The 25,952-nt window shown below is 43.8% G+C and overlaps 1 protein-coding gene and 1 long non-coding RNA gene across 4 annotated transcripts; one reads left to right on the top strand and one right to left on the bottom strand.

The window, feature by feature from the left end:
• Window positions 1–51: 51 nt before the first annotated feature.
• LOC125699164 (toll-like receptor 13) lies at window positions 52–15,110 on the bottom strand. 2 transcript variants are annotated; one of them, XM_048958411.1, is made up of 3 exons: window positions 15,004–15,110; window positions 5,168–5,216; window positions 52–4,574 (listed from the first exon to the last, which is right to left on the bottom strand). In XM_048958411.1, exons 1-3 carry the CDS (start codon window positions 15,012–15,014, stop codon window positions 1,923–1,925), a joined length of 2,712 nt encoding a protein of 903 aa, XP_048814368.1. In that variant the 5' UTR covers window positions 15,015–15,110; the 3' UTR covers window positions 52–1,922. The 2 variants fall into 2 exon arrangements, with proteins under 2 accessions (XP_048814368.1, XP_048814367.1); XM_048958410.1 differs by having other exon boundaries at window positions 52–4,821; window positions 15,004–15,099.
• On the top strand, window positions 6,877–25,263 carry LOC125699187 (uncharacterized). 2 transcript variants are annotated; one of them, XR_007379471.1, is made up of 12 exons: window positions 6,877–7,160; window positions 8,127–8,538; window positions 8,942–9,091; window positions 9,928–9,977; window positions 10,852–10,937; window positions 11,847–11,914; window positions 12,684–12,920; window positions 13,388–13,533; window positions 14,403–14,706; window positions 15,039–20,542; window positions 23,320–23,430; window positions 24,125–25,263. It is a non-coding gene; the product is annotated as an uncharacterized LOC125699187 (long non-coding RNA). The 2 variants fall into 2 exon arrangements; XR_007379470.1 differs by having other exon boundaries at window positions 23,320–25,263.
• The last annotated feature ends 689 nt before the right edge of the window (window positions 25,264–25,952 follow it).

Below are 25,952 nucleotides of genomic sequence, written 5' to 3'. Positions count from 1 at the left end.
AGGTGGAGGCGTCTGCTCGTGCCCCTGCTTCTGGCTCTGCCTCTGCCCTCCCTCCTGCTCCTTCTTCCAGCACGAGGCCATGGGTACCCTGGGAATGTTCCTCTCAGTGTCCCACTGCTTCAGGGAGTCCCACAAGTGCATCTGGTCGTGCTGAGGTCCTGCTGCTGTGCTGGGGTTTCCTGGAAAGCCCTCAGAAACCATTGCCATGCAAGGAAAGATGTAAAGCAAGTGGTTCTGCATGCAGCTCCTGTTTATGTATTTATAGCATAGCTGTGAACCACTTCAGGCCATCATCACCTGGCCACTCTCCCCTTCCAAACCAGGGCCAGCTGGAGGAGGTGGCTCAGGACCACATCCCATACTTGGATATCCAGAGACATGGCGCTTTTCTAACCTCTTTGGGCAACCTGTCCCAATGTGTGACCATGTGAATGGAAGTTCCTGTATTTCAATGTGTCCTCTCTTGTCCCTTGCCTTGGCACAGCTGCAAAGAATCTGGCTTCGTCTTCTTTCTTCCTCCCATTCGTTTTCCCTTTGTTTCTCCCAGTACCAGAATTTAAACTTTCCTCTCCCAAGCTGCTCATCAATTTTACAAGAGGCAAAAACAAACAATAAACAGACCCACCCTGAAACTACTACAGCACTTTTGCTTTTGGATTCAAGCTTAGGTAGAACACATCAGCAAGGATTTTGAGGATGCCTTTCCTCCCACAAAGCGCATCCCTGTCAATAGAGGGCTCTGAGGGTAGTAAATGGGGCACTCTGGAGTGGTTCTGGGGGAACTCCAGGTGTCTCTGGGGATATTAAAGGTGTTTGAAGGGAAAACAGGACTCTGGGAGGAGAATGCAGGGCCTGGAGGAACCTTGAAGGCAGGAGAGGCTGAGCACAGTAGGGCTTTCCAAGGGGGAAAGGGGAGCTCCAGGGGGTTCTGGTGATACTGAGAGGGTTTGCGGGAGTTTGAGACCACCTGGGCTCTCCCACCTCAGCCCACTCTTTGCTCAGAATCTCTGTTTTCCCCCCATTTTGCAGCCAGAATCCCAAACAATGTCCAAAAAGAACTCAGGCACAGCGCTCCCCTCATCTGACTGTGCCATCGTCTGGCCCCATAAAATGCCATCCCAATCCACCTCACCCCACATATGACCAGAGCAAGGGACAAGTGAAGCGGAGTAGCCTCGCTTTATTGGGGACCCCTGTCTGTGCACAACAGAGCCTGCTGCACCCCAGGGGGGCAATGCCTTGTGGGATCCCAGAAACTCTGCTCTGGGGGAGAAGAGCACTTTGGGGGTCCTTTGGGATGGGTACAAGCATTTCGAGGCAAGAAAAGCCAGTTTGAGGGGAACAGTCTAGAGCGAGGAAGGTTGTTCTTGGGCCTGTTTGGAGGGGAATCTCAGAATCTAATTCTACAGTACATAAGAATTTCAACAGTCATCTGAGTTGGCAGATCTGAGTATGTGGAGCGAGAAAGGCCATTCTGGTGTCCTTTGGGATGGAAACCTGGCATTCTGGGATGAGAAAAGCCCTGTTGTGGTTCTCTCTGTGGTTGCTTCTCCTCCTCTGCACAGCCAGTTGCTTTCCTCTCTGTAGCCCTGCGGTTGGATGTCCTCCATCTTACAGACAGCTTTTCTCCCATCTACAGCTAGTTGTCTTCCACCCTATGATCAGTTGTCCCCCATCTGATGGCTGGTTCTCCTCAACCCTACGGTCAGCTGTAGTCTTCTGTACGGGCAGCTGTTGCACCCCCTCCTACAGCTGGTTGTCTATACGGATAGTTGCTGCCCAGCCTATCACCGGTTCTCCTCCACCCTTTGGCCAGCTGTTGTCCTCTACTCTATGGATGGTTCTCTTTCACATTTTGGCCAGCTGTTGTCCTCCACCCTACAGCTGATCTTCCTCCATCCTACAGCCAGCTGACACCTCCACTACACCTGCTTGTCTCCCTCCCTGGGCCTTCCCGCCCCTCCACCCAAACTTTCTCCTTCCTCCTCTTCTCCTCCCTCTCCCCACCTCAGTGCCCTCTTCAGCCGTGCCCAAAAGAGCGGCTGGGCTGTGGGGTCGAGAGGCCAGCGCAGGTAGGTGCGCCGCAGCAGCACCCGTCGCATGCGGTGGTAGGCAGACAGCTCAGCATCGCCCACGTCCTCCAGCAGCACCAGCACCAGGATGTCACGCCGCTCATCCAACAGCCGGTAGCTGGCCAACTGCACCTCCAGAGAGCACCACTCGCTGCGCAGGTAGCTGCGGCTCATCACACACACCGTCTTCCGGCTGTTGTAGACAGCATCCACGATGTTGTCAATGATGCTGCGGCCCGGCTGGAAGTCACGGTGGTGCAAGCAGAGTCGGAAGGCGCCACGCTCCAGCTCAGGCACCAGCTTCTGCAACACCCAACTTTCATCAGCCGAATTGTAGGACACAAAGCTGTCATACAGGTAGCGCTTCTCCTCCCGCCGCCACCGCTGGTTGACCCAGCACCGCAGGAGGTACCAGTGGTACCTCAGCCTCCAGTAGGTGCGGTGGTACACCAACGGCACCACCAGCAGCAGCAGCACTGCCGGTGCAGTCCCAGCGAAGAGATAGAGCCCCAGGTCCAGGAAGCAGACACGTGTGTCAAAGCTGTGGACGTAGGCATTGCGCTGTGAGCCGCAGGTGTAGTTGTAGGGGTAGACAACCTGCACACGGCTGTTGTTCAGCCAGCCCTGCAGCCACGTGTTGTCACAGGTGCAGCTCAGCGGACACTTGCGCAGGTCCACATAGCGCAAGGAGGACAGCCGGCTGGCAACACTGGCATTGAAGGTCTTCAGCTCGTTCCTGGCCAAGCGCAGCACCTGCAGCTGGCTGAGGTTGCCGAAAACCTCCAGAGTGAGTGAGTGCAGACCTACATTCTCCAGGTCCAGGAACTGCAGGTTACTCAGGTTTCTGAAGATGCCCTCAGGCAGGTCATGTATCCCATTGCTGCTGTCAGCCAATGTCAGGGAGCGCAGCTTGCCCAGGTCCTCGAAGACATCTGGTGGGATGGCCCGCAGCATGTTCTGCGACAGCGACAGCCACTGCAGCTCCACCAAGCCCTGGAAGAAGTGGTGAGGCAGCATCTTCAGCCCATAGGGCTGCTGCGCCTGCAGCTTAAGGTCGTACAGGCTGCTCAGGTAGCGGAAGGGTGGTGGCTGGTGCAGCCACTGTGAGATGTACTGCAGGTTGTTGGCCCGCAGGTCCAGCACCCCTAGGGTAGCCTGCACCGGGGCAAACACTCTGCTGCTCACCTCCAACAGTCTGTTGCGGTCCAGGTACAGCCTACGCAGTTTGGACAGTCCCTGCAGTGACTGTGAGGCCAGGTGGCGCAAGTTGTTGCCCCCTAAATCCAGCGTCTGCAGCTCAGACAGCCCCTGGAAGACACCGGGGAAGAGGACGGAGACACGGTTGTTGCGCAGGTTGAGGGTGCGCAGGCTGTGGAGGTCAATGAAGGAGTTGTTGTAGAGATCAGTCAGCAGATTGTTGTCCAGACGCAGCTCTGTCAGGTTGTGCAGCCCCCGCAGTGCCTGCCTGTCCAGAAACACCAGACTGTTAATATTGAGCTGCAACACCTGCAGGGCCGGGGCGTAGGCGAAGGCATGGAACCCAACAGTCAGGATGCGGTTAAAGCGGAAGGAAATGTTGTACAGCCGTGGCAGCACCTGGGCCCCCTGGCAAGACGGCAGTTTCTTCAGCAGGTTGTGCTCCACTGTCAGCACTTCCAGCTCCTCCTGCTGCTTCTTGCCCAGCAGCTGGCCAGCACAGCCCACCTGCTGCAGCCGGTTCCAGGACAGGTCCAGCTCTTGCAGCACAGGACACGACGCCAGCGCATTACACTGCAGCACCTTCAGCCCGTTGCGTTGTAGCCGCAGCCGCTGCAAGGCCCGGGGACCCTGCAGCCTCAGGCACACCTTTTTCAGCCCATGAGTCCCCAACACCAGCCCAGAGAAATCCAGGCTGCGAGGCTGGATGTCAGAGATGTCCAACAGGCGGAAGACATCCAAGGGGTTGCCCATCAGCTGGAGCAGGCTGATGTTGCGCAGCTGGAGCTGGGCGAAGGCCTCCGCCTGTGAGATACTGTTGTAGGAGAGGTCGAGTATCTTCACGTGCCATAGCATCTCTGGGCTCCCCCCTGCTAAATCCCCCAGCGAGTTGTTGCACAGCTGCAGGGTGTGCAGCGAGGCGGGTAGTGGTGGGCCTGGCCCCAGCGTTGTCAGGTTGTTTTCACATAGATCCAAATGCTCCAGCTGTGCCAAGCCCTGCACCGCCACTGCCACCGCCCCCAAGCCGTTCAGCTGCCCGCCCCGCAGAGACAGACGGCGCAGGTTGAGCAGGGGGAGCAGAGCACCAGGTGACACCGTGCTCAGGGGGTTATGCTGTACCCACAGCGAGGACAGGTTGCCCAAACTGTTGAACACCCCTTCGGCGAGTGTGGTCAGACGATTGTGAGACAGGTTCAGCATCACCAGCACACCCAATCCATTGAAGGCACCAGGGGAAAGGGTCTCCAGATGGTTGTAGGCCAGGTCCAGGGTGAGCAGCCGTGGCAGGCGGGCAAAGGCAGAGGGCTGCAGGCAGCGCATTAAGTTGTATGACAGATTGAGTGAGACGGCGTGTGGTGGCAGGTCAGACACTGCCAGGGCCGGCGACTCCAGGAAGCGCTGGATGCAGCGGAAGCGCAAAGATGCCCTGACATCCTCAATGCAGTTGCGAAAGCCATATGGGTGCACCTTTGGCATCAGTGTCACTGTCACCAGCAGCAGCAGCAGCAGCTGGGGTGGGCAGCAGTGGGGGGGACAAATCCTGGTGCTGGGCCTGGGGGACACAGGGAGGGTCAGGGGCTGGGGCACAGGGACCAGAACAGCAAAGTGCTGGCAAGGATGACTCACTGACCCCAACCAGTATAACCAAGTACTGCCCACCATGACCAGTATAACCCAGAGCACTACTGCTGCTCTCCTCCCTGCAAAACCCAGTGCAGAACTGGCTTGGCATATGGAGTTGAGGATTTGGGGACAAGAACTCTGTGTAAGATGAGGAGTGCTGGGGAAAGGGATGCAGGGATTTGCCGACAGGAAGGGAGCAGGGGATAGGACCAGTGCAGGATTGGGGGCAAAGACAGGGACAGAGCCATACAGGATCCCCCCTTTTCCCCTCTTACCGCGCCTTCTCCTCTGCTGTCTCCATCATCCTCAGCCGCTGTCTCCTTTCTGGGGTGAAAAAGGGAAGTTGTGGTATCACTTCATGTCACCACTGACGTAGGTGGTGGGAATTGCTGTCACATTCCAGAGGAGCAGCAGTGGCACCTGTCCCCAGTGCCCATGCCACCTCCCTGATGCTCTGTGTTGTGACTCCATGCCCCCCATATTCTCATATCTCTCATGTCCCTCATGTCTCCATGATCTCCTACGTTCCCTGTGTCCCTCGGGTTCCCACGTTCCCCACATCTACTATCACACATCCCCACAGTCTTCTATGCCCCCATGCCCCTGCAGATCCCATGTCCTTCTAGCCCTCAATAATCCCCATGTCTCTCTGTCATCATGTCTCCTCTTTTCCTCTGTTCTGCATGTCCCCCTCCCTCTGTCACAAGATGCTGCTATCACTTCCCCAACCCCCAGCCCCCACTGGTTTTGGTTCCTCCACTAGGTTATATAATGAAGGACTGGGCAGAACTGGATTGTACTGAGAGCGGGGAAAGGACAAAACTAAGGGAAGCCAATAGAGTGTGAGAGATCTAGAGGCATCTAACGAGCTCTAGGGGCTTCTAACAATCACAGTTTGACCCAGGGTCCAAGGGGCTCCAGCACGGCACAGGATGAGCAGCTCCAGGAGGTGGTGGGAGAGTACAAAGTGATCATACAGCACACAGAGCCACCACATGGAAGCAAGCTGCTGACACATCAATCCTGATTCTCTCTCCCTCTTTCATGCACCAGCTGTGGGGATAGTCAGTAAGGCACAAGCAAGCCAGCTGCCAGCAGTGTGGTTCAGCCCTTCTGTTGAGTGCTGGATCACCAGGGGTAGGGACATTGGAAATCTAGAAGAGGAATTGGCCCCACTAACCTGGCCTGGAGCACCTCTAGATGTGGAGAACCCACAGCCCCTCTGGGCAAGTGTGCCGGGGCCCTACAGCCCGCTGAGTGAAGAACTTCATTTTACCAGCTGACCTAAATTTCCCCTCTGTTAGTCTAGAGCCATTCTCCCTTGTGCTATCAGTATTAGACCATGTAAAAGGTTGGTCTCCCTCCTGCTTGTAAGCTACCTTTGAGTACTGGAAGGCTGCAGTGAGGTCTCCCTTGTAGGTAACAGTAAGCTATGCTGCTTGCTTGTTCACGTAATTCTAAAACTCTAAGTGTAACTACAGCCCTGTGGTCTGATTTCCTTCTGTGGGGATTCCTAAAGTACCTGCCTGTCCCCATAGCATCAGAACTTGCCATAGTCGGTAGGATCCTAGGGTAAGAATAATGTCTGGTTCCCCTCATCAATGGGATGCACTGCAAGAGTTTCATGGAATATGAATGGCAAGATCCAAACGGGATAAGGAATGGCTAAGGGCAGTAAGCTGCAATCCAGGAGTCACATGGGGCAAACTTAATGAATGGAAAGATACGTGGGTAGAAAAAGACAAGAGGAGAGAAGGATGCTGTGTACACAGAAAGCCCGCTAGTGTACAAAGACTGCACGTGACATGGACTGGAACTGCTGCTCTGAACTGTGATCAACAGCATAAACCCCCTGTCGTTTTGGCTTCTCGAATAGCCAACCTATTTTAAACCCAGTTTGTCCCACAAGCCGCGAAGCTCTCTGAGTCTCCTCTCCCGACAGCGGGTCCGAACTCTCCCCCAGGAGGCGCTGCTTCTGGAGGCTGCGGTGTCCCCATCATCACATCCCTCCCTCAGAGCTCTCACTGTGAGGAAAAAAGCATCCATCTCATTCGTTACAGGCAGGTAATAAATCAGCCCATGAAAACAGCCTGCAGGCACTAAGGAGTTACAGCATCCTACCAGGAAATGTCTGCTGGCAGCCAATGGAAGGAGTGACAAACAATGCAGATGACTCATGGTTCCAGCAGCAGATCAGAGCAGAGCTGTGCTGGCCATCTGCAGCAGCTTCGCTGTGTCACCTGTCCTTTTATGCCTGCGTTCTCAAATGTAAGTTGATATTTGCTTTCAATTTCTTTTACTTGAGCATTTGAATGTTAGCTTAACCTAGAAGAGCTTCCCCCATCCTAAGAAAAACATCTTCACTATAAATTAATTTTTTAAAATGGAAACCTGAAATAAATGGGTTTCTATAATCTGTCTCCTGCCCATCCCAACCTGGAGAAGATGGAAAAGTTGTCTGGCACTTTTGGTGTCGTATTGAAAGGAACACAAAAACCGTTGGAGAAAATCATCTGAGAAATACTGGTTTTGTGATTGCTTCCAGTAATTAGCTCCCAGGCTTGTGGATCATGACACGTGTATGAGAAACAGAAAGTGAAATCTCAACTTAGAACAATAAGCTCCAGGTCTGTCGAAATCAAATGAATTTGGATAGAATTCCAACGGATTTCCAACTCAGCAGTACCACAAAAATAATCAGATTTTTAAAAACAAATACAAAACAACAAAAAGTTGAGCTGCAGCTGGGTTTATTTCCTGTAGAAATGCCCAAGGGAATCTACAATTCAGTGCTTCCTGTACACAAGGAAGTCGCTGTCTGAAGTTAGACAGCAAAATGTCATTCTCGTGACCAAAATAAGGCTTTGCTTTCTCTGTAAATACAGCCTACTTGAATTCAGATATGCAATCCAACTGCAGCCGACCTTCAGCACGACATTCACTGCAGTAGTGCTGCTTACATCGCCTGAATTCAGCCTGGCTGCTTTATGTCACGTTTTGACAATGTCCCATCAGATATGCGAGGAAGATCTTAATTTCCTTTTATGTGTGGATCTCATGAAAAGCAGAAGGATCCACGCTTCTGGGGATATGACACACTACTGGTTTTATCAGTGGAATTGTATCAGCCTGCATCCAACCTCGTGGTTCTCTCCCATTTCCACTGCCTGCGTTCCCACTGATGGATGAAATTCCCTTTTCTAAACTGCCTCTCACCTTTGCTGCTTTTTACAGGGACTGGAAGTTGCTGCTTCAGGAAATAGCAGATGTCAGATGCTGTAAGCCTGAATGCTTTCTTCCTGCCTTCTCTTGGGATTTTCCAGCATCATGGACTCACAGGGATAGCAAGTGATGAGCTACATGTCTCTCTGCTCACTCCCCCACGAGGCATATAAGAGAAGTTATCTTTCATGGCAAAACTAAGGACAGGCTACAACGAAAGAGATCCCCACATAAATTACAGGCAGTAGTCACAGCCTGCTATTCAACTTCAGCACTGTAATTTTTGTTTATTGTCCAGATTACGGTCTAACCAACTAGAGGCAACAGCAGCTGAGATCAGACCTGCAGAACTGCAATGAGGAAGTGCCAGGATGCAGTGTTCCTCCCTCCTGAAAGACGTGTTCATGTAAGGAGGCGCTTACAGGTGAGTGGGATTTCTAATCTTTGCTACACTCTATGATGTTGCTGAAGTACTTATGCTCAAAGACACTACAATGAAAATGCCAGATCTACCTGCCATGGTTGGATAGTATTCTGCATAAAGTCAATTACAGCAGTGAGATAAATGGGAAATTCCTCGTATTGGGTGAATAATAGATTACTGTTCCCAAAGGTCAGATATGAATATTTATATAATTTTAGCTAAAAAAAAACAAACAGTTTAAAGCAGCAGCTGCCAAAGCACTTTTATAAAAGTTTAGGAAACTAATTACTACAGTTCACGTGGTTTCTAAGTGTTCCTAAGAACTGTTGTTAGACTTTGTTTCAGGAAGAAATGTCCATGATCAGATGAAAATGAGACTTCATCTCAACTGCATTCTTTTCAGGAGGTCAACATGGAATCTGCTGGCACCATTTACTGAGCCACTCATACTTTTAACTTCAGGATCTGTACACCGATGGAAGATTACCTGTCTCTTTTGGAACTGCCATATGCTTTTAGTTGCCTAAGTGAATGAGACAACCCCGGATTGTCTGTAAGGATGTGGATCCTAGTGGGCATGGTGGAGATGGGTTGATGATTGCACGAATATCCGTGTTGCATTAATGTTTTAGTAGAGGGTATTTAAGTAAAAGCAGTGTCAGATTTTATGTGCAAATACAGCAGAAGAGGGGGTTCTTCTAGGCTGCACGGTTCAGCAGTACAGCAGGATGTGGGTCAAGTTCATCCTACCATTGCTTCTTCCCCTACAGGTTTCTTTGTTCCCAACTTGCCCATAGCCTGCTTTCTCTCTTCTAGCACACTCTCTGCTTCTGCCTTTACTTTTGCAGGTTGCAGGTTTTCAATCAAATAACTGTATTTTAGACCATCTGACCTGTGGGTTATACGTATAGATGTATGGTATCATTGGGATGCTTTCTAGGGTGTTAGAAAAGGAAAAACATATTGGAGTGTCAGCAAAACTTGCTGAAGGTCACAGACATGCAGTGAATCAGAATCAAATGTTTGGAAGTTTTTTAACTGACTGATCTGCCTGTCAGTGCCTAACGTAATGTCCTGCTCATTCAGCTGCTATTTAAGTTACTTGCAAACAAAAATGATGGAGAAAGGAGAAAAGAAGGCTCCCAGGAGCAAATGTAGCTTATAACCTGAAATGTAATTCTTACTGATTTAAACAAGTTTGATTTTTTTTTAAATTTTAATTGAAAATTGAAGCTCAATAATGCAGGAAAAAGAATCTCCTCAGAGAAGACGTTTGGACAGACTTTGACATAGAAAAATCCTTTCTCAAACCAATGAACTCACTCTTGGAAATGATGAGAACATAAATATGGATCTCCAACTAACCAACATTTGTTTGTTGTTTTCCAGTTTTGGAGTACTGTCCTGGGAGAACCTAAGCAGACAGGAACTTTGTAAGGGTATTTGTCTATTGCTTGTCTGATTTTACTGCACCAGTCATTTCCCTTACTGTTTACTAACATAAACAGCACAGTCTATTCAAATGTGCCTGTGCCTTTTATTACGGTTAGAACAAAGTTTGTAAAGCATTATGTAATAATTATTGCAATCTAAGAACAATCCCCATTCTATAGAGGCAGACACTGAGAAAGGCTCCTCTGCTGTGGGCTGAGTTCTGCACGCCAGCTGACAGGGCTCCTACATTTTGCAGGCTGAGAAGGACCTTCTCAAAGCGTTACACGGAGCAAACTGTGCCGGTATTCGCACAGCTTTCACGTCCAGCTGCCATCTTGTGGCTGCCCAACGTAACTTCTCCTATCCACAACAGGACTGACACTATTACAAGGCTTTGCGTAAAACTGCGAGCTTAGGTTACACCCACAGTAATGGCACACATACCAGAGGTATCCGTGCATGCACTTTCCGGTGCTTATGTAGCTATTCGTTTGTGACTTATTGTTTGGAGCGAGTTATTTATCTTGAAATGGCCTGTAAGTAGTCATGGTCATTGTTAAAAGCTAGCACACCTACTAGCAAGAGTGTTAACGCTTCTAGTTTTGCCTTTAAAAGCAGTCTTTGTTTTAATGTACATGAAATAACTTATGCTGAATATCATATAAGAGTTCTGAAGTCTCAGAATTTATTTAAAAAGAAAATCAAAGGATGTCTGAGGTAGAAGCTACTTAAACTGATTTAATCTAGTTCAGCCAGCTGTTCACAATAGCACAATTAATACCCAATAACATACTTAGTGTCATTGCAATATATTGATGCCAAACATACATACAACTTGATTTGCAATGTGGTATTTAAAATGCTTTATTCCTCCTGCAGGATGTGTAGACCTTCTAAATGGAACTTTTACTGGTATAAATAAGGAAGCAAACTCTACTGCAAGCTACAGTCTGATGTTCACAAAGGTTTGTGCAATCTTAAGTTTACTCCCATACAAGGACATCACTTGATTCTTTGATCTTTGTGGTACGAAAGCAGGACAGCTTTTGTCTTTATTGCCTTTCTGGATATGCTAAAGAGCTGGAGAGTACTCTTTGGTGCTTCCAGTTCATTTAAGAGTTGAAGAAAATAGACACTGTGAAGTTTTCTGACTGGTTTTCTCTAGAAACCATCTCAACTGCTACCCAAGGTTGTAGAAATCAGCGTCCTTCCAGTCGCCAGCTGTATCAGACTGGGCAATGCAAGTGAGAGCAACTATCAGCCTCAAGCAGAAACAAGCTAGGTCTAGAATCCAGGCAGGCGTTCTTGTACGTACTGGTTAGAAAGCATTCATTCCAAAACCCAGACAGTGTTTGGATGGATATTATGTCCAGAATGACTGTGGCAAAGGTACTGGAGATACTTGAGAACTGATTCCTTCCTAAGTGTTGAAGTGTAAAGAGCAAATCCCCTGCAGATGTACCTTAGTTTTCCCCACCTTGTACAAGTACCAACACATCCTTACTGCAGACATAGTGTGGAACACTAAGCTCCTGCCACTTGGATGCTTGAAGGACAACATGTTATAGCAAGCCCAGCGTACATATCTCAGTATGGGGCTTTGCTCACCTTCTGCATGATCAAAAACTGGATTTTAAATTGGAAGCTGGAGAAAGAGGAACAGGGTAGGCTTGAGTCAGATTCTACACCCACTAACGTGTTAAAATGCTAAGGTTTCTATGCAGTTCGTTACCACTACGTATCAGCATACTCGAGTGTTACATATACTGTCACCATAAAATGGCAGTGTCAGTATTCTAGCTCCTGACAAACACGAATTGAGCAAACATTCTGTACTCTTACCAGTGTTCCTGTGCTATATTTTTTTTCCCCAGGAGACAGCACTTAATGCATGCAAAGGTTCAGAAGTATTCGTACTGAGACAGGTGTACACAACTCGGAGGTGAGTACATTGCATGTTTTTGAGAGCCTTACAAGATTATTTCCTAAGCTTCTTGACTCTCTTACCAGTGCTGGCATTGCATAATAAAACACTTTGGAGAAAAATGTCCCAAACTCTTTTTTGTGTCCCTACCAAGGTCAACTATATTTAGTTAACAAAACCCTGTTTTACCTTCTTACTTCAGACTGCTGCTCTTGCAAAAACATCCTTTGCCTAGAAGTCACTTTGAACCTCTCCTTGAGAAGGCCTTAATGCAATGGCAAAATCTAGACTTTCTTGGGTGTTTTTCTTTTTTCCCTAAAATGTCAGTTTGGGAAAAAAGCATCTACAACTCATTTTCTTAAACAGCAAGGACAACTGTTTTGTGATTACTCAACAACCCTGTCAACTCTCATTTTCAAAGTGATGTTGGAACTTGTTGCAGGCCTACCCATGTCAAAAGAACTGAAGATTGTGTACCTAGATAAGAGCTAACTTTACACTGAACAACTCATTTTTTACTGAGACGATGGCTGCTGGCAGCACAGGCTGCAGAAACAGTGTAGGACAGCAGTAAAAATTAGGACAGGTAGCCTACAGGTCTGTGCTGCCACAGCAACAGAGGCAATTAGGTGAAGTTGAATTAAGTGAATCTAAAGGCTCAACAGCTGCACGCTCACCCCCTTATCTGCACTGATACAGCCTTAGATTCCAAGACAAAGCTGCTTAGGAAAGAGTTCGGAAGAAAGTTTTCAGGGTAATTCTTCTCTATTTTCATTTTTTTTTCCAGGTCACCTGTTCACAAAAACTCAACCAAATAATGACAGAGAAAATCCCTCTTGTAGCACCAAACTTGTCAACTATTCTACTTGATAGCAGTATGAATAATGCAGGAAGAGAAAATATTCTTGAGATGGATCTGGCAAATTCTATCCCACGGAACACAACAAAGAAAGGTCTCTACCTTGAAACATATTCAGCTCCAGCTATTCCAAGAAAAGGATAAATATTACTATTCGTGCTGCATGTACGTGTTTTCCAAGTACAAGAGTCTGTTCTCAGATCTTTGCCCTCTGCTGGTGTCATCCAAAGCATGAGCTGACTGTAGAAACTTTTTCTGTATTCCTCCTACCTTTGGAAATAAATCTCGAGCCACAGGGAATTAACTGACCTATAATGACATCTGCATTTCCAAGCATTTAGTTCTGACCAACAGCTGCCAGATTTAGAATAGGATTTTCTGTAACTTAAGAAACAAATTCCTACAGAATTCCTGAAAAACACGAAAGCACACAGCAGTATGTGCTAAAATCTTCCTGGGAGTAGTGACCTATTAACAAGTGCCCAAAGAAGAGCTAGTAATTAAAAAGGAGTTCTCCCATCAGTTTTAACTTTATTATCAACTGAAGAGGACTGGAATGAAACATTATATTCTGTTGCTGTTCCATTTCCAGGTCCCATCTTACTCCTTTTATACTTTGTTTTTCTTGCTAGATCACCCAGGCTCTTACAGTAGAAGGCGATTTTGTACTCTTCCCTTGTCTGGTCTGTCTTCAGGCAAAGAAAACAGTTCGCATTAGGACTCACCCCTGGCACTTCAGCACAGATCACAAACTGTGCACCTTGAAAACCAGCGACAGGTAAGATTCAATTTCCAGTTCCAGAGGGCAGTGTTCTCCCAGATCCCAGATTGTAGTTCTAAGCTATAAAAGTAGCTACTCACTGTTGAAAATGGTGACTAGTAGGGAGAACCACTTATTTCCTTATGTGGTCTCAGATTTCCTACTGACATGGAAACTGCTTCTGACTTGTGAAGCCTGCCTCTATCTCTAGGTGAAAAGCTCAGTTTCTTGCTTGTTTGTTTGTTTTCTTATTATTCTTGCTGGTTGGTTCCAAACTGTCATGTGATAACTCCTTCATCTGGCTGGCCATCCTTTTCAATTTACTACTGAGTGATGGCATGATTTGAGCATTAAACAGTTGACCCATCCATGCAAGAAAATACATCTCAGAACTCTGCTGTCAACACTCAGAAATCAGAATGACAGAGGTGCAGTCTCCAAAGTAACAGTGGTCTTTGGCTTTTAATTTTCTCTTGGTGTACTGTACTCATTGAACAGTAAAATCCTTAATGGCAGTGCTAAGTATTCAAATAGCCACAAGCCTAATTTGTTTTGTGAAGAGGCAGAACCCAGTGCTCTTGTTCATTTTTACCAGTAGTGTTAGTGGTTTTTCTGTTTGTTTGTTTTGTTGGCCTTTGATATATATATATCATATATTGAAGTTCCTGTTTCCACAGCACGTTTCAAATAGTTCCACAATCCTGAGTCCCCTGTTAGCTGCCCTGCTACCAGCTACAGGACAACATTTTCTATTTGTGTAGAGCCAAAAAGTTTTGGACAAGGTTTGATCCAGTTGGTAAGATGAATGAATTGGGCCAGATTGGAAAATTTCTTCCACTTAAACAATCCAAAGACTTTTGAAACACTTTTTTTGTTTACTATCATAGAGTCATCATGGAATCATTTGACTTGGAAGGGACAAAGCAGCCGTTGCATAGGTTCCCTCCTGAGATATCCTGCTGCTGTGACTTTTGTTGAGGTTTGTTAACTGGACTTGGAATGACAATGATTCACTTTCCTCTGTCATAACCTGTAGACTGAAGTCAGTCGCTCCTGCAGACCACGGTTTTATTCCTCTCATGGAAAAAGCCAGCTGGATTAAAAGATCACATCAACCCACTGCTTGCAGCAAGATTGGTACAACAAATTCTAGTTTTGGACCTCAGAGGGAGGAGTGCAATGTGCAACATGGTAAATACTATGCAAGTCAGATGACACCTTATTTCCTTGACTTTAGAAGACAGGGAAACAGATTATGAGTTTTTGGGATCACACAAAGGAAAAGCAGCTGTTATTAATCTTTCCAGCTAAGTGAATTAAGAAGTATTTCTCACACAGGACCTCAAGTCTTAGCAATTTTACATTATGCATATAAATTATTCTATTTTTACTTGCAAACAGTCATGCAGCCTTAAAAAAAAAGGCAGTGATAGCAGCACTTTGGAGAGGTAGGCTTAAAGTGTTTGGTAAATGGAAAAACATTAATACCTTACATCCATGTTGTTCTCTGTGTATGTCTGCAGCTCAGTGTGAAGTTAAACCAGAAAGAAGAGATCTCAAGCTGATTGTTTTTTGAAGTCATGGTTCTGCTGACCTGCAAAGGAAAGTAGTAAGATCACCTTTGTTATAATGAAAATGAGGTTATAGAAATGCTGGGTTTTCAACTCACAGTGGGATTCCTTCAAGCTGCAAAGCACTGAAATAACATGAGAAAGTTCACTAAACAATCTACAAGGATTTCAGACACAAAACCTATATTGTTCTGCTTCCCTGCATTGCATTTGTTCTCTGCAGTTTCAGACTGCTTACCTAATTCAATCATTTGGCATGCTGTAATATTAGATTTAGCAGTGATGTGTTTTCTAGGCACAAGTGAAATAAGAAATTTGTTAATTCACATACTACAATACTGCTAGAATCATAAACTTCAATGAGAAATTGCTTTTACATACATTCATTAAGCTTTTAGACTGCCTTGAGATAAAACTGTTACAATCAAAATCAGTATAAGGATGTGTTGAAAATGGTTTTGCCAATTAAAGGCTGACCCTGCTGTTGGTGGTTGTTTTGTGGCTTTGTTTTCTGGTGTTTTGTTTTCTATTTGCACTTTAAGTGGGATCCTTAAACAGACCAGAATGGCTGATGAGGAGGAGAACCACTGACTTGGTGTTGAGCTTGTATGGAAGGATCAGATAACCAGAGTAAAACAGATCATCATTCATTAATTTGGGAATTACTTATAGAAATTCATGACGGAATCTTTCAATATTATTGAAACTTAATTATCAGCTTTTAGAAATGATTCTTTTCCATTCTGCTACTGAACATTTTTATAACTCTGACAGATGTACAGCTGGTGGACCACGTTAATCTGCCATTATTATTATTACTGTATTGTTTTTGACATAAAAACAGTTTTGGCTCTCATTTTCCTTGAAACAGCTTCTTAGATGAGAATTTCATTTGAAGCCAGACTTAATCCTAGTCTTAACTGTTAATTAGGGAACTGGCATGGAACAAGTGGGAGCAGAAGTTATCTGTTTTTAGACAGATTTTGTTCTTGTATTTGGCTTTCCAACTTAAGTATCTGTAATAGGATGTGAGTTGCTGATCCATTACCATTGTGTTTACCCAGATTTTTGTCAAGATAATCCAAGAAGACAGTTAGTAACCAATTACAGAACACAGGAAAATCTGTTATTTCATGTTCAAATGAGCCTGAATTTAATTCTTTAAGTGTGTTATTTAATAATTAACTCTAACCCATAATCAGATTTTTTTGACACCTACTCAACTGAAATCAGTGCACGAGTTTGAGGTTTTGTATGGATACATACATGTCATCAACTAACTGTGCCACTGCCAAAACCTTGTTATTAACAAACTTAAACTAGTGCAGGCTTATGCCTCCATGCAGGCAAACGCAAAGAGCTTCCTCATAAACCCCTTGTGCGATACAAGCATTTAAACTCTGGGTTTGTTGACAGTTGCAGCCCTTGGGAATCTTCCTGTGGTGTGATATTTCAGAGAGATGCTTCAGTTGATTGAAATGAAGCTGCTTTTGATGTGAAAAGTTTTGATGCAGAACAGGGAGGCGGTGACCTGAAATAAGCTTTCATTTTGTCATACCAGAAACACACACTCTTAAGAGGCCACAAGTTGGCGATGCAATAAAGACATCGATGTAGATACGTTGGTCACTGATGTGAAATACCAAACTGCTTAAAGCTTATGGTATTTTACACTTGTATGCCAACCACGTTCATCTAAAAGGATTTCTATTTCCTTATCCCTCTTTCCTGTAGTTCTCACAAAATGCAGAATAAGCAACACTGAGCAAGAGCTGTACAGATCTATTGAAGGAAAATACTAGAAGTAGGCAGGGTTTTTTTTTGTATTTCTATTTGTATTTCTTTTTCCTTGACTTTATCAGTATGTATTCTTCTTCTTGGAGCTGCTCACGGCCATCTTTTGCTGACTCACACAAAGAGGACCATCCCTTGCCCCTTGCTCCTTTCTGCTATCTATACAGCGCCCTTATCGCAGCTGGGATACTTCCTGTAACGAAGGAACTTCTGCACTAGAATTTTTTGAAGTTAATTTGTAGACAATTAATCTGAGGTGCTGGAATGGAGCTTCTGAGAGATTAGTCTTTCCAGTAGAGAACAAAACAAAGCCATAAATACCACTCAGTAGTTGTCACCAACATGTATCACCATAGTCCCAGACAACAGAGGAAGACAAGTGCATGCTCACAAAATGCTCATTTCCCAAACTTTAAAAATAATGCATTAATGGACTTGTAGCGTACACAAAAGAATTCTTACATGGATTAGTCTAAAATGTAGAGCTGGGGAGTTGGATTTGATGACCTTTAAGAGTCCCTTCCAAATGATTCTGTGATTCTGTATTTATACCAGCTGAAGTGCTAGCCAAACCTTTACATGATATCATTTCAGTTCCACACAATCTTGCAAACACTTTCATGTACCGCAGCTTCAGTCACTTGTGCTATCCACGTGAGCTAAGTGCATACACAAATACCTGTGCGACTGGTTTGGTAGGAAAAGACCTAACCATCATCAAGGCTGGCATAGAGAATTCAAATTTCTTCATTGTCAATTATGTGATAATGATGATATACACCTGTCAGGTATGCTTTCCCCTAGCAAGTGCTTTCCCCTTTTTCTAAGACTGCTGCATTTTTTTTTTCATGCACGAAAACACTTTTCTCATTCTTTTTCTCCTACCCTCTCTGCCTCCTTTGTAAAATATTATTCTAGAGCTCAAAAGGACTCAGTGGAATTTCTGGTTTTTTCCTCATCAAAAGAAATAAACCCCTGTTTGCCTCACTTGGCACACCCTTTAGTGAGGACATGGTTGACCTGACAGCTGGTATGTCAGCAAAGCTAAACAAAACTCATGGATTTTGAAGGTAAGTCCACCATAAATTAAGCTGCCTGATGAGATCTGCAGAGAACATATTTAATGAGTTGTGTTATATCAGAGGTCTAGTATAGCTGCAAGAGTATGTTAACTGTAAATTCAATGTGTGTTTAAAAAGTGGGCTGCTGATAACTGCATTTTTCTTAATCCCAGTGTGAGAAAAATGGTGGATAAAAGTTCAGACATAATATTCTAGTTCTTGCATTGATAAGAAATAATTTGTAATGGGTATTTTGCTGTTTCCTACCTTTATTTCTCTTCTTCCAAAGATACATCCCAGGTAATATTTAGAGATCTTTATCCCCAAACTGCAATCTTCACAGGTCTGTACAGTTGGCCTTTGTTGTTCCACAGAAGTACGAGGTGCAGAGGACAAGAGGGAATGGCTTTAAGTTGTGCCATGGGAGATTCAGGTTGGATATTAGGAAAAGGGATGTGGACATGGGGGATTGCACTTAGTGGTCTTAGAGCTCTTTTCCAACCTTCTTAATGATTCTACGATCAGTTGAAGGAACTGCGTACTCTTCCAAGCAGGCTGAATTAAATGGCAGCTAGTGATTTAGAATAAAAACTTCACTCTTTGAAATATGATAACCTTCCACAGTATTTCGACACGCTTCCAGCTGTTGGTCTTGAACTTTCCACATAGCAACAATACCCACATGAGCAGAAAACACAGCTGAGTTTTCCCGTCAGAAGGAATCTGGCAGCACTCCCGAAAGGTCTGTACAGTTTGTTCGTTCTTTAGGTCTCAGAGAAAAGTGCTTGTGTGTGCTAACAGAACGACTACCAAAATTATCTCCTTTTCCTTTATTGACTAAAAAAGGCTTTATATATATGTATTTCTTTGTCCAGTAGGAAAATTCAGTAAAATGTTACCTGGGGGGAAAAGGGGGTAAGGGTAGGCACTGAACTAGCTATTGTTTTCTATTCTATGCTGGCAACATTTTAGCTGCAAAACAGTATTCAGCCCTAAGCATGGACTGAGCAGAACCCAGAAAAGAAAGGCTGATCAGCAGTGAAGAAACTTGACAAGTAAGGGCAAGTTGATGAAATGGTGTTTGTTTGGTCTAGCAAAGCTGAGGCGAAGAAAGAAAGATGGAACAGTCTGGAACAGAGGTAGTGAACATGCAGTGATGAAACAGGATCTGGCACCAACCAGTTGTCTGCCCTTCATGACAAAGCAGTGGCTCTCAGGCAGGTGTTCAGGAGACATAAAAGACAGTCTCCCTCCCCTCCCACACCCGGAGCAGAGCATATTCATGGACCATTTTCTACCCAAACAGGAGAGCTTCAGCAGACAAAATTAACTTAAACAGCAGTGATCCGCTAAGCATCTTCCCTCCATGTGCCCAATGGGTATCTAGGGATCTGTTAATGCAAACTACAAATCACAAATCTACAAATATAAATAACTACACTGTAACTTAAGCAGTATTTACTTCACCACAATCTACCTATGAAGTCATGTCTGTTTGCAACTCAGCTATCTGGAAGACAGAATAGAGAACACCCTCAACTTTCTCTTTATTGGCTATTGGGTAGGATGGGGAGAGAATTCTCAACATCAAAATATTTTCCTCTCTCTTTTTTGCATGAAATCATAGAAGAATCAAGAAAAAGTGACTACATACCAGGTTAAAATGCAAATGAAATCATAGGAAAAATAAAAGAATACATGATTTGTGTTGAACAGGTGAGACCTCACAATGAAATATGATTGTTTTCCGAGGGACTGCATGTCTTAGACAAGGTGCACTGTACCCTGAATGAGACAATCTGCAGCCAAAGAACTTCAGCTCAGGGAAGCTTCCACAAAGAGAATAAATACTTCTGTCTTCTTCCTTCTGGCCTGACTTTGTGGAGCTGGTTCAAATGCAGTCCTCATAGCTCCAGCTAAGACCTGTTCTTCCATCTAAAATCAATTGTATCCTGGAATTCAAGGCTATAGGTAAATTTATTTTACAGAAACCTCTCACTTAGGTATAGAATTAACTAAGCAGAATTAAATATTTAAGAGAAGGGAAATGCCAATGCTGGTTTAAATTACCATGTATTTCATTTAAATTATCATGTATTTCAAACCCAAAATTTGACAGTCTGTGGTTTTGTTTTTCTGTATGAAAAAAAGTAATGGGGCAGAAGTTTGAAAAGCTCAGCTGCTATACTTTGCTTGAGTGTGTTTAATAAGGATGTTGGGGCTACTCCGTTATTTGTATGTCAATACAGAGATTCACTTTTTGCTCCTCTAAGGCTTAATGGTTTTTTTTTCTTTTAATCCAGTAGCAACTCTTGTTCTCTCTGCCCTAAATGGCCACCTGGAAGTGAGAGCTGTCATTTCTTGCCAGGTGCTCCATATGGTTGTCCTCAGTAGCAAGAGAAGATGCATGCATAGCCAGTGGGCCTTTTTTGTTGGCCAAAGGAAGGCTTTTTAAAGAAAAAAAATTACCTGTCTCTCACAGCTGTAATTTTACTATACAGGATACAGTGGATTCAGCTGCAAGAGCATGCACAGCAGCTGGCTTCTGCCTGTTTCAGTGCAATCTGTCTCTGATCTTTATTCTAATGAAAAAGATAAAGGGTAAGTGTAACGTGCATTATTCCAGCATCCACTAACCCAGAAGAACAATTTATCCAGTAACAAAACACTTCAGTAATAAACTGCAATAAGGACAAAGATAGAGTTGTTCTTATAGCATGGCACTGAGCAAACCAAGCCATTGATCTCCTGAAGTGTGAGGTGAGGACACGTACAGGGCTCCAGCCATGAGGTCTGTTGCATGCAATGACACTGATGACCCATTTTAACAATTAACCTGGCTGCCTCCTACAGTTTCAATGTAAGCTGATGTCTTCCAAGTTTTTCCCAATAGTGACACTGAGGTAAAAATATCTGCCTGACCTCCACAGGCAGTAATGTGACACCCAGAAGCAGAGGTTTGGTCTCCTTTATCGTGCAGCCTCAGCTCTGCCATACAAGTCCAAGCGATCGCTCTCACTTCACTTCCTCTTACACATCCACATGAAAATAAAGACATCAGTGCCACCAATGTGCATTATCAGCAATCTATCTCTCCTTAAATTACTGGTATTCAAGATGCTCAAAGTTTGTGGGATTTAAGCTATGGAAAATAATACTGGAAAAAAAAAAAAGAGCAGTAAAGTGTAAAAGGTAACCATTTTCTTCTGGAACTAGAATATAAGGACATGCAGCACGGCTCTGACTCTTTTCAAGAGTTTGATTTACAGCAATTCACAGTATGTGATTGGGAGGCTGAAAAGGCTTTTCATAGTTGTGGGGATCTTGCATAACTCGGGATACTCTGGGCAGTTCTTAATTAGTCCACTAGGATTTGCTCTGTGGGACACTATGCATCAAATAATCAAGAGCCAAGTGTGGAACAAAGGAGCAAAGTGCAAAATACACACAAATAGACTGCTGAGAAATCATTTCTGTTAGCAAAGCCAACCATAATTTTAACTTTAGGGCTGAATACCTTCTAATACTGGAAAGGAACAAATCAGAAATTGGAACAACTGTGCTGGCAGACAAAAGACTAAACCCATTAACAGGGCTATCCTATTGATTGCAAAGGCAAATGGACTGGCAATAAATCCTCCTGTGCTACATCAAAATGCAATTCCCCTAATCTTCAAGACTCTTTTAACGTTAAAATGGTTTGCATCTCAATTTTTAAGGCTTGTTTTTAAAAATCTAGGCATATTCTAAAAATCTTGCTCATGGGGCATGCAGTCTTGGACAAGAAACCTGACCTCACCTTTGTGAAACAACATTGTTTTGATTACTTCACAAAGAATGCCTATGCTACGTAAACTCATGAATTAGAACTTGTATAATGGCCCCAATTTCTAAATATTCAAAGGAGTGCTTACTAGTCTGTTCACTTCTGCTTATATGTAAATTGTATTAATTCAGGCCAGAATGCATAGGCATGACATCTGATTTGCCCACATTGTGTGGGAATCTATACAGAAAGGTCTCTGGGTTTACATTTGGGAAAATTTCACTTCTAAACACAGCCTAAAATTGGAGCAAATCTAACTAGCTGATCCTGAAGGATCCTGAAAAGCCTTGGCAATAAAGGCTTTCCTTATGAGCAGTTCAGTCAAAAATTGTTACTGCTGCCCAGAAGTATGCTACATACATGCTAGAAGTGTGCTGTTTTAAGTTCTTCACGTGACATGAAAGGGAATTCTTTGAATTCTTTTATAAATGTATAAAATTATTTCATTGCACAAACCTTACAGAATAATTCAGTAATTAGGAGAAAAGAAACACTGAAAGCAAAGATGCATCAGTGTGGTCAGAACGGATGGAGCTGTACTGTAGAACATGGAATTAATGCAAAGTAGCTCTGCTCAGAAACATCTGGTGGAATTTTAATTGCAAAGTCTGTGCTCAGCATGGTAACACAAACAAAGTGATGACATTGGCTTCAGCCTCTGGTAGCAAGCTGCCTGCTAACAGGCTATCAGTGTAACCACTTCTGAGCATTAGGAGACTCCGCTTCCAGACTCCTTTTAACAAGAGAGATAGGCAGGTATTGCAAGGGAAGAAGGTACATCTGAAAAGGATTGATGGTAACACGATGGAATTTGTAACATAAAGGAATTTTGCTGCTTGAAGAAAGACTGAGCACACAAATTAGAAGTGTGAGAGTTGTGTAATATTAAAACAACAACAAAACATGCAACAGATGTCTTCAAAAACATCCAAAAAGGATGTATCTAAACACCATGAAACTGGGCCACCACTTTTGGGCCCTAAATCAAGAAAAAATAAATTTATTTGTCAGAAACATTTTTTACTGCTAGAAATCCCCTTACCTTGCTTTTTTTATATATAATCTTTTTTACTGGCCTTCAAAACAGACAAGGACAAATAGCTTTATCTTTAAAAATCCTTGCAGCTTTTTAATTCCTGGCGAGACGGCGATTGCAACTCCTGTCTGTTTTGCAAGAAAGTGAAGCCAGTGATTCATCCCCTCACATCAACACACAGCCAGAGCCTTATGAAGGTAATTCAGTACAGGAAAGACCACCTGCAACAAAGGACAGGCTCTCTGAGCTGAGTGTTTTACTTGTCTTAATGTCAATCTGTTTCTTCAAAAATAAGTGTAACTACAAAAGGTCACTTTTTTTCCAAATAATAAACCCCCAAATTTGGCCAGGAAAGACAGGAAATATTGCACATTCCACTTATAATAGAGAAGATTAGAGTGGGAAACAGTAAAATGAAAATAGCTTGGGGCATTAATCAAAAGAATGCTGAGTGAACACTGGAATCCTTTTGTCTGATTATTTGTATATTTTTTTTCCTGTTTTTCTCCTACCCAGGTCTATTGGTAACATTTAAAAAATTGTCCATACTCAGAAGATGCCCATCTCTACTTGTACCTTGCAGCATGGACAGCACTGAAGAAAGAGCTTGTAACCACATGCAACAATGTAGGTGAGGCAGTGAAAAGGACCAGACAGCTGGCAGGTAACAGAAGCAGGCAGATGATAAAATGAAAAGACAAAGTGCTGATGCTTACATTACAATCTATCTTAAAAACTTGCAGTGGAGAGAAACTAAGTTTTCCATAAAAGAAGGACTAATCTTAACAGTGTGTAAATAAGAGTGCAGTTGTACAAGACCAAGCCATCTCTCTGCTTCTGGTGCTTAGAGGGACATTTTCCATTCACCTCTGCCACTTCCTTTTCTCTCCTCTCCTCACATGCTCCGTATTTGCATTTTGTGATTATGATAGCAAAAATCCCCTAACCCAATTAAGTACTTTTTGCCAAATTAGAGAGCAGAATTGCCTCACCAAGGGGGCCAGATAAGCAATGGATCCAGTCAAATGCTGAGAGCCAATGAAACAGCGTAGGAGGAGGCATGCTGCAGGGAGCAGTGAGATATATTTAGAAGCCTAAATTTAGACATTTTGTTTAATTGCCTAGCATTTTGGAGCTTGCAGTCACTCTCATTTGTAAGTAATAATCACTCTGTTTCAAACAGCTACAGCAAAAGTTTGTATGACAGAGAAGATTGAAGTGGCAAAGGGTCTAATTTGTTTTTGTAAACAAAGTCACTCAACTTTAACCAAATAAAAGAAACAAAGGGACTTAAACTCATTTTTGTGAACTGTTTCTGCAGAGTATGTGGTTGACTCTGTGCTGTTTCAGACGGTGAAGTTTGAAAAAAGAATGCCTTCTTTTAGGGCTCACAAACACTGTCATTTCCTGGGTTTTGGTGAAAGCCACAGAATGACTGTCACACAAATCATTGCACGAGCCCTAAAGATAGCTCATTTCAAAACAAGCACAGATGTGGTCCCACGTTTCTCATTTTGTACAGCATGTGTTCAAAAGGAACCAACATAAACCCTCAAATGCTCGGTTGGAAGCGCCATCTTCGTGACAGTGAATGGCCTTATGCCTAGCAATGACTACTTCCTACGGATACACGTTGTTCAGTGTTGACCTTTAAGGAGCTCAGTACGTGCTCTTTTGTTCCCTGAGTGAAGTGCATGAGCAATACACTTTGGGTGGACTTACATGGCAAGTGCTTAAACTCATCCGACGCTCCAGGATTAACCTGCTTACAAGCACAAAGCTGATAAGCAGGCTCCAGATTCACTGAGATTAAACAGCAGTTTTTACTGCAGCTCTGTTATGTTCTAAAACCATTTCCTGTGTATTTGGATTTCTTTACTATGATGTAAGTTCAGTTTTGGTTTGTTTAAGAGCATTTAACTTGTTTACTCTTCAACCTTTTTTTTTTTTTTAGTTGAATTACATTTCCTAATTTGTATTTATGTGGAAATATTTCCTAAGTTGTATTCAAGTGGAAATATTATACAAAAAAAGCAGATTTGCTGAAACTGCAGGAGTACTTTCATGAATCTTACGATGTCTTAGGATGCCTTAGGATGATGTCCTAAATGGGTCCCTCACAGAAACACCTACAGTTTTACAAGTTTTCAGAATTCAGAGGGTGAACTTCTATTTTGAAATCCCTAAATGGGCATTTTTTTCAATAAATATTTTTTCTAAACCATAAAATAAAATGTCCTCCTCTGAACTGCCACCATATGTGTAAAGGTTTGATATTGATGCCTCTTCAGCTCTCATCTATTACATGTTCCTAAAGGCAATGTTCTAATTTCCTGACATTTTATGAGTGCATTTCTTGGAAGAGTGAGTCTTGTCTCCAGTAAATTCAATTTATGAGGGTGCTTCCAAGGCAGTCTAGCACTGACTGAAATCAGCAGCATCTGCATCACACAGTCCATTTTTTTAATTAATGTGTGAGACTGACTTCAAGTATGTTTACCTGAAAATACTGCTAGGTATAAATAGAGCACTGTGGATATTTGTAATTAGTGACTAAACACTATTTCTATCTACCAGCCAGTTTCTGGGTCATATTATCTTTCTAAGTGCAATTACAACTTCATACTGTACAAAATAGAGCTATATTCCAGGAATGCCTTCTATGTCTTCTTCTTTTCTGTATAAGTTGATTGAAAACAACTAATTCATTTACCAGGCAGGGCTGCTGAGATCCAGAAGACCACAGTCAGGCATTGCTTGCTCCTTTACGACACTGTCGTATCTTTAGGAGACAATGGATTCGGTGTGGCTGAATTTGCACGAGACCTAAAACCAACAAAATCCAAAAAAAGAGCTGAAACAGAGGTGGTGATGACAGAGATGACATTATCGAACTGCTTCAGATTACAGCCTGTGAATGACTGTTTGTTTAGCCACAGCACTATGCAGTCTGGAAACGAGTCCCAATGGAGCGACCAGGAAGCTTCTGCCAGTTTGTGTACATAAGCAGCCAACTAAAAAAAGACTCCAATCATTGTTGCCCAGACACAATGTAAGGAGTATTTGCAGAGACCTATAAGGGCAACAGTGGCCTTGTGTGCGAATAATGGAGAAAAACAGCAAGATTTGAGACCAAGTGGTGCGGCAAT

This window comes from Lagopus muta, chromosome 12, assembly GCF_023343835.1.
Source record: "Lagopus muta isolate bLagMut1 chromosome 12, bLagMut1 primary, whole genome shotgun sequence".
Lineage (NCBI taxonomy): Eukaryota > Metazoa > Chordata > Aves > Galliformes > Phasianidae > Lagopus > Lagopus muta.
Note: the sequence above shows the minus strand (reverse complement) of the source record. Positions and strands in the feature narration are given on the sequence as shown.

Bases quoted from the DNA above. Each gene is read 5' to 3' on its own strand.
- LOC125699164 (XM_048958410.1), bottom strand. From the start codon at position 5,196: ATGATGGAGACAGCAGAGGAGAAGGCGCG. The intron at 4,822-5,167 runs GTAAGAGGGGAA...TGTGTCCCCCAG, and splicing joins ACAGCAGAGGAGAAGGCGCG to GCCCAGCACCAGGATTTGTC.